Genomic DNA, 8,363 nt, shown 5'->3' with positions numbered 1-8,363 from the left:
GGGGAGAAGAGAAATTTGTGGCACAACTTGACTAGAAGGAGGTATCGGTTGGTAGGACATGTTTTGAGGCATCAAAGGATCACAAATTTAGCATTGGAGGGCAGTGTGGAGGGTAAAAATCGTAGAGGGAGACCAAGAGATGAATACACTAAGCAGATTCAGAAGGATGTAGGTTGCAGTAGATACTGGGAGATGAAGAAGCTTGCACAGGATAGAGTAGCATGGAGAGCTGCATCAAACCAGTCTCAGGACTGAAGACCACAACAACAACAACATAAAGATTTAAAATAACTTACTCTTGCCCAGAAAGGAGTCCAGTATTTAGCAATGCATATTTTCAATAAGTTACCAGCAGCCATTAAGAGTTTAGTTTCAGACAAGGCACAATTTAAACATAATTTAAAAGAATTTTAGATGGCCAACTCCTTCTATTCCATCCATGAGTTTTTCGACAAGTGCAGTAGACCATTTTAATGAAAATTTATTATACTTTAATTTTTGACAATACTTGGTTGTAACAGCCAACTAAATACCTACTGTGTGAATGATGGATGTATGGAAAGCAGATGTAAGTCTTAAGTCTGTAAATAGTGGAAGTTTAATTTTAAATCTTGTACATAATTTGACTGTTCTTAAATGAGGATCATTGAAATGAGTAATTTACTTTAATTTTTCACAATACTTGGTTGTAATAGCCAAGTAACTAGTTACTGTGTAAATGATGAATTTAATGAAAGCAGATGTAAGTATTAAACCTGTAAATATTAGAAGTTTAATTTTAATTCATGTACATAATTTTACTGTTTATTGAATGAGTATCATTAATAGTAATGATACTCAAGTTTTTTCTAATCGCATTTTTGTAATGTGTCTATCTGACATGTTCCACATCCAGGAGGATCCCCTCTTTTGTGGGTCTATGGAATGAATAATTAATCTAAGTAATCTCATTCTCAAATACTGGATCATTGAAGTCTGTGCATTTGCACACTGTCAGTTAAGTACCTCAAGACAAAAACACAGTTTCTAACTGTAATACTTGTCTTATAGTGTTACATTTGTAGCATAAGATTGTACCTATTAATGAGTAGATTATGAAAGATTTTTAAATTTGATCAATACTGAATTGGTCCCAGGTTCCAGAATAGTCTTTTAGTAATATAGGTAATTGCCTTTGCTATCAATACTACCTGATATATTAGTAAGGTACTTAGGAACAGTGTTATTGGAGGACGTGAAGTTAGGTATCTAATAAATTTGATAAGCTTTCATATACTGTCAGCAGTTTTACTGCATGTGATGTGTATGGTTAACAGTTTGCCAAACATTTTTCAGTGACTGATGTCTGATAGTAATATCAAAAGATCGAATGGTTCAGAAGTCTTGGATTCCATAAAGCAATGTTCTTTTTGAACAATCCGTTGAATTATATGAGGGTACAGTAAAAATTGTAAACAGCACGCTGACAGACCCTGTAAAAAGACAATTATCATCATGTAGTTATAAGATGTAGTCAGTAATCTCAGAGTTAATCATCATTGGAATTATGAAAATATTTTCTTTCTGGTTTTATAAATTTTTTATCAATAGTACAATAGTAATTACAGAACAAAGAGAGAGTCTCACATACAAACAAGAAGTGAAGAACATCTCTTGTTACTGGTTCAATACTATATGTGGTATCCTTCAAGAGATTAATAACAGGTTGGCACAGTGCCTGCTTATCCCATAAATTACACTTAAAAATAGATGTTGTATAATAGAAATACATTGGTACTGAATTTTATTGTAAAGTAATTAGTTGATAGTGTCATTCAAGTGTGTGTGTGTATATATATATATATGTATAAATTTTGCTTTTCTCTCTCAGGATGACACTGTGAAGCAGGCAGTTAACATCTTCATGTACTTTTTGAAAGATGAGTGTGGCGACGAACTTCCTGTTGCCCTTTGTGGTTTAGGTGCACTATGTGTCAACCATAGTGAGCTCATGCTTGGATCCCACATCAAGGACATGTACCACAGATTCCTCACAACACATGAAATCAGTACCTGCATAAAAATACAAGTGAGAAGTTGGTAACACTAGAGCAGAAGATACAAATGTTGCTTTCATTGTTATTATTAAAATTAAATATTTTTATTAATGTTTAAAAGGTAGTTGTAGAAGCTTGCTACTAAAAGGGCAAATTTTTGCAAAGATTAAATAAACTGAAATTTTTATTGTTACCGTCACCTTTCAACATAGCCGCACTCATGGCATAAATTTGCTCACTGTAATGGAAAGTGGAAACCAATTTCTTTAGCCAGAACTAACGTAAGACCTGCACTGAAGGACTTCCAGGTTTTTTGGTATTCAGCTACAGAAACAATTACACAGAAGTTGTGAATTTGATAAGAGACGGGACTGATCCACCATGGTACACAAAACATGTCAGAACACTGTTGCAGAAGCAACAAAAAAAGCATGCCAAATTCAGAAGAATGCAAAATCCCTAACACTGGCTAAGTTTCACAGAAGCTAAAAATTTGGTGCGGATGTTAATGCGAGATGCTGGTAATAGTTTCCACAATGAAACATTGTCTCAAAATATGGTAGAAAACCCAAAGAGATTTTGGTCTTATGTAAAGTACACCAGTGGCAAAAAACAGCCAATACCGTCACTGCGCGATAGTGATGGAAATGTTACCAATGATGGTGCCACTAAAGCATAGTTACTAAATACATTTTTCTGTAATTCCTTCACGAAAGAAGATGAAGTAAATATTCCAGAATTCGAAACCAGAATTCCTGTTAGCGTGAGTGACATAAAAGTAGATACCTTAGGTGTTGAGAAACAACTCAAATCACTTAAGAAAGGCAAGTCTTCCGGTCCAGATGGTATACCAATCAGGTTCCTTTCAGAGTATGCAGACACAATAGCGCCTTTCTTAGCAAGCATATGCAACCGCTCACTTGATGAAAGGTCTGTTCCTAAGGACTGGAAAGTAGCACAGGTCACACCAATATTCAAGAAAGGAAATTGGAGTAACCCATTGAATTACAGACACACATCACTGACCTCAGTTTGCAGTAGAATTTTGGAGCATATACAGAGTGTGTTCCATAAGTAATGCAACCAATTTTTTTTATAACGCAACGGTACACCATAGTGTATTGTAACTGGCTGGTCTAAGTGGAGGGGGGTGTTAGTTTCAAAACGCTCTTTGTCTCATTCGGCTGCGAGCTACCAGAGTGTCAGGATGTGCGTTTCCATCAACCCCGTTTTGAGTTTATGTAACACAGCACAATGGATCATTCTGTAGGTCAACAGTATGCTATCATATTTTGTGTTAAACTTGGGAAGTCCGCCACTGAAACGTTTCCATTACTTCAGCATGCATTTGGGACTGATTGCTTGTCCAAATCACAAGTTTTCTGATGGCACAAGTCGTTCATGGATGCTGAGAGGAGATCTCTGATGAACCTTGTAGTGGACGGCCATCAACCGCACGAGTTGACAAAAATGTGACGCATGTGCTTGATTGTTTGAACTCCGACAGACGGCTGAGCACAAACTCTAAACGTGTGAAAAACAACCATTTTCCACATTGTGACCAAAGATTTGAACATGAAAAAAGGTATGTGCCAAACTCATCCCAAAAGTGTTGGCTGACAAACAAAAGCACATGCGAGTGCTTTGGTGCTGAGAAATGTTGGAAATGTGTGAAAATTAGGACCCTGCCACATACCAAATTTCATATTTCTGCTTCCATTGTAAGCTCCTGTGTGTTTTAAAGAAGACTATCAGAATTATTTCTTCGTGCAGTTGATGAATGATAAGAGGATTAAAAATTACACAACTCCTCAGACAAAGTTATGGCACTTGCTACAACTCAGATATTTCTTATCTCTGCCCCAACTGCTTCTCAGCAGAGAAACTCGGTATGCAGTGAAATCAAGACAACTGCAAAATGTCAAGCATACTTTGCAAGTACACACCGCATCAAAACTGAAGTTCAATTTCGAAAGTATAAACAGAAGACACTCCACAATAAAAACACAGGAAATATACAACTGACACAAGCACCTGTAAATTTAATGATTAGTATATTTTAGAATCCTCAGGAAGATATCCTTCTACATCTACATCTACATGGTTACTCTGAAATTCACACAGAAGTGCCTGGCAGAGGGTCCATCGAACCATTTTCATACTACTTCTCTACCATTCCACTCTCGAATGGTGCATGGGAAAAAGGAACACCTAAATCTTTCCGTTCGAGATTCGATTTCTTTTATTTTATTATGATGATCATTTCTCCCTATGTAGGTGGGCGTCAACAAAATATTTTCACATTCGGAAGAGAAAGTTGGTGATTGAAATTTTGTAAATAGATCTCGTCGCAAAGAAAACCACCTTTGTTTCAGTGACTGCCACCCCAACTTGCGTATCATATCAGTGACACTCTCACCCCTACTGCGCGATAACACAAAACGAGCTGCCCCTCTTTGCACTTTTTCGATGGCCTCCATCAATCCTACCTGGTAAGCATCCCACACTGCGCAGCAATATTTCAGCAGAGGACAGACAAGTGTAATGTAGGCTGTCTCTTTAGTGGGTTTCTTGCATCTTCTAAGGGTTCTGCCAACAAAGTGCAGTCTTTGTTTCACCATCCCCACAATATTATCTATGTGGTCTTTCCAATTTAGGTTGCTCGTAATTGTAATTCCTAGGTATTTAGTCAAACTGACAGCCTTTGGATTTGTGTGATTTATCGTAACTCAAAATTTATCAGATTTCTTTTAGTACCCATGTGGATAACCTCGCACTTTTCTTTGTTTAGTGCCAATTGCCATTTTTCACACTATACAGAAATTCTCTCTAGATCATTTTGTAATTGGAATTGATCGTCTGATGATTTTACTAGATGGTAAATTACAGCATCATCCGTAAACAATCTAAGGGGGCTGCTCAGATTATCACCTAGATCATTTATGTAAATCAGGAACAGCAGAGGGCCTACGACACTACCTTGCGGAATGCCAGATATCACTTCTATTCTACTTGGTGATTTACCGTCTATCACTACGAACTGTGACCTCTATGAGAGGAAATCATGAATCCAGTCACACGACTGAGACGATACTCCACATGCACGCTATTTAATTAATAGTCGCTTGTGAGGAACGGTATCAAAAGCCTTCCAGAAATCTAGGAATATCGAATCGATCTGAGATCCATTGTCAACAGCACTCATTACTTCATGGGAATAAAGAGCTAACAGTGTTGCACAAGAATGATATTTTCTGAATCTGTGTTGGTTATGTATCAATAAGTCATTTTCTTCAAGGTGATTCATAATTTTCGAGTACAGTACATGGTGTGTTCCACAACTAATGCGACCAAATTCATAAAAAATCATTTATTGAATATATTCATACAAATAATCAAAAATTTTCAAAATAGCACCCTCTTGTGTTGATACACTTCTGGAGGTGGTGTCTCCATGCCTGGAAAGCATCCTGGAATGCCTTTTCCAGAATGCCCTTTACAGCTGATGAAACTTGCGCCTGCATGCTTTCAATCATGTCCCAATTTTTTCCTTTCATGACTCTTTTCAACCGAGGAAACAAAAAAAATCAGCGGGAGCCAAACGGGTCTTGGTCGTGGCCAGGAAGTCATTGACAATGAAGGCGCTGTGACTCGGCATGTTGAACTTTCCACGTGTCCTTGATGTTGCTTCAGCAGCGCGAGACCCTCCTTTTCAGTCTTTTAAGTACTTCCAAGTAGAAAGCTGAGATCACTGTAGTCAAAGAAGACAATGAGCACGGTTTCGATCCTGGACTTGCTCAGGCGTGCCTTCTTGGGACGAGGCTACGATGGGGTGTGCCACTCTGAACTCTGCCTTTTTGTCTCAGGGTCGAACTCAAAAATCCACAACTCATTACCAATGATAACTGAGTTTAAAAAATGAGGATAATTTTCACACATTTCCAACATTTCTCAGCACCAAAGCACTCGCATGTGCTTTTGTTTGTCAGCCAACACTTTTGGGATGAGTTTGGCACATACCTTTTTTCATGTTCAAATCTTTGGTCACAATGTGGAAAATGGTTGTTTTTCACACGTTTAGAGTTTGTGCTCAGCCGTCTGTCGGAGTTCAAACAATCAAGCACATGCGTCACATTTTTGTCAACTCGTGCGGTTGATGGCCGTCCACTACAAGGTTCATCAGAGATCTCCTCTCAGCATCCATAGGTAAAGGAATATCAAAAGCTTGTTTCACTATTACTCAGTTTGTTTATAGTTTTAGTTTGCAACTGCTATGTCAACTATTAAAAATTTGCAACTTGTCATAAGAGCAGTTGTGGTGTCCCAATTAAATACATGGTATGTGATAGGTCATCTGTTAAAAACTCATCCTCATGGTACAAACTTTTTAACTTTGCATTTTTTGTAATAAAAGTTTGTATTCAGTTAGCTGAAGAGTATGATATAGCAAAATAATGCTGATGAAAGATTTCCAAAAATAATTTATATTATTAGATGATATTATTGTAGTAAATACTATAGTATAAAATATTAACTTGTCCTTTCTATACTGTGTATACAGAACTACCTTCAAGTTCGGCTTACTGTTTTGTAAAGGGAAATAATAAATGTAGTCACACTGGTGATAATTACAAACATCTACAAGAGATTTCATTGAATAGGGTACTAATTAATATTTGTGATGTGTTTTCAGTATTTAACTGTCTATTCATTCTGTGTTGCTCCCATAATACAATGAAGTGAATCCTGTGGAATAATAGTCATTTAAAATTTTTAGTTAATCTTACACTGAAGGTGTGGTTAATGAATTTTTAGGTCCTGGAAAACATAGAAATGTACTTGGAAGATGTTGAAGATCGTTTGATTAAGGAGGATAAGAAATGTGAGTTCCTTTTTTAAAAATATGAATACTTTATTTGGTTTTCTTGTCTTAAATAATGTTTTTTTGGATCTTTCCTTAGGGACAGAAATTTCTCACACCCAAAGCCTGAAAGAACGCGGTGAAAAGTGGTCTGGAGTGGCAAGTGCTGTCATTCAGACATACTTAAAGGATATATTAAATACAAACTTTCATCACAACAATCAACTGCGTTACACTGTATTTGAAATTGTTCGAAGGAGCTTGTCTCAAGGACTTGTTGATCCTTTGCAGGTGATTAATTCAGAAATATTAACGACAGATTAAAATTTGTATAATGTTTTCATTCTTTGGGATAGGTGTCTTCATCAAACTAAATTTTAGGTGTACGGCAGAGAGTTACCTTGCAATTACTTTTTCTTGTGAACTGCAAAAGAAATAAAGCCGTTTGCTCAAAATTTAAAGTCATATTAACTTTTCTGCATTGTCTTCTACAACTTTTTATCCATAATTTTAAAGCTGTATCAATGTCATCTTCCTGATCATAAACTGAACTATAACTTTTTTCTATATTAGTGTTATGTTTTTATTGTCTGTTTTGTGTGGTATCTGTAATATAGAACCCCTTAACATATTTAATGTAAAGTACATACGCAATGGCATTTTAATAACATGAAGAGTTACAAAAGTAACCAGTTTTATTAACTGAAAATAAGTTACATTCATTAATTGAAATTGTCTGAAATAATGAGCTTATTTCTTTTCTCCTTATATTAACTGAATTTTGTCTCTTCACATTTTATAAAATATCTTTTGCCTCCCCACTGTGCCAGTATTATATTCTTGATTACAACTAATTGTCCACCGCTTTCTATAAATTTCTTTGACTGCTTGGATATGATGCCTTTTGGAGATGGTATCATTAATCAACAGTACTAACACCAGTAAATTTCTGAAAAGGAGAAAGTGTAGTTGTAATGGTAGAATTTTTTTTCCCCTGAGATATCTTCCTTCATTCATTAGTTTAAGATTCATCCAACCATGACTATGGTGCAGGTAACTTAGCAATTAACAATCTTAATCCTTTGTTTGAATAAAAAGTTCAGTATTGTGACATTATAGTCACATCCAGTCTTGTGCTGTTCAGATAATGTACAGCATCGGGAGTGATTTGGTCAAATGTTTTCAGTTCATTCTGGTATCAGGCATAAACATACCTTTCAGAAAAAGCATTTTTCTATATTTTCATTGAAACTGAAATTTGAAGCAAACATCTACAATTTCAAACATACCAATACAATCATGGAAGGAGGGAGGGAAAAAATTACAAAAAAACAAAACAAAAAACCTTTTCAAGCCATATTTTTTCAGAATTTTCTTTGAAATCAAAAGGTGAGGGGTCACAACTACTACCCAAAATTTTTCTATGTAGATTGCACTTTTATTTGTTGTAATTATGGCAGACTGCC

At 36.0% G+C, this 8,363-nt stretch overlaps 1 protein-coding gene across 1 annotated transcript; it reads left to right on the top strand.

Annotated features, from left to right (window-relative positions):
- Positions 1-1,400: 1,400 nt before the first annotated feature.
- Positions 1,401-7,271, top strand: LOC126156324 (nipped-B-like protein A). Its single transcript, XM_049916301.1, has 5 exons — positions 1,401-1,436; positions 1,871-2,068; positions 6,852-6,918; positions 6,998-7,188; positions 7,254-7,271. The coding sequence occupies exons 1-5, from the start codon at positions 1,401-1,403 to the stop codon at positions 7,269-7,271; spliced, it is 510 nt and encodes a 169-aa protein (XP_049772258.1).
- The last annotated feature ends 1,092 nt before the right edge of the window (positions 7,272-8,363 follow it).

This window comes from Schistocerca cancellata, chromosome 2 (genome assembly GCF_023864275.1).
Source record: "Schistocerca cancellata isolate TAMUIC-IGC-003103 chromosome 2, iqSchCanc2.1, whole genome shotgun sequence".
Lineage (NCBI taxonomy): Eukaryota > Metazoa > Arthropoda > Insecta > Orthoptera > Acrididae > Schistocerca > Schistocerca cancellata.
This window is presented reverse-complemented; position numbering and strand designations above follow the sequence as displayed.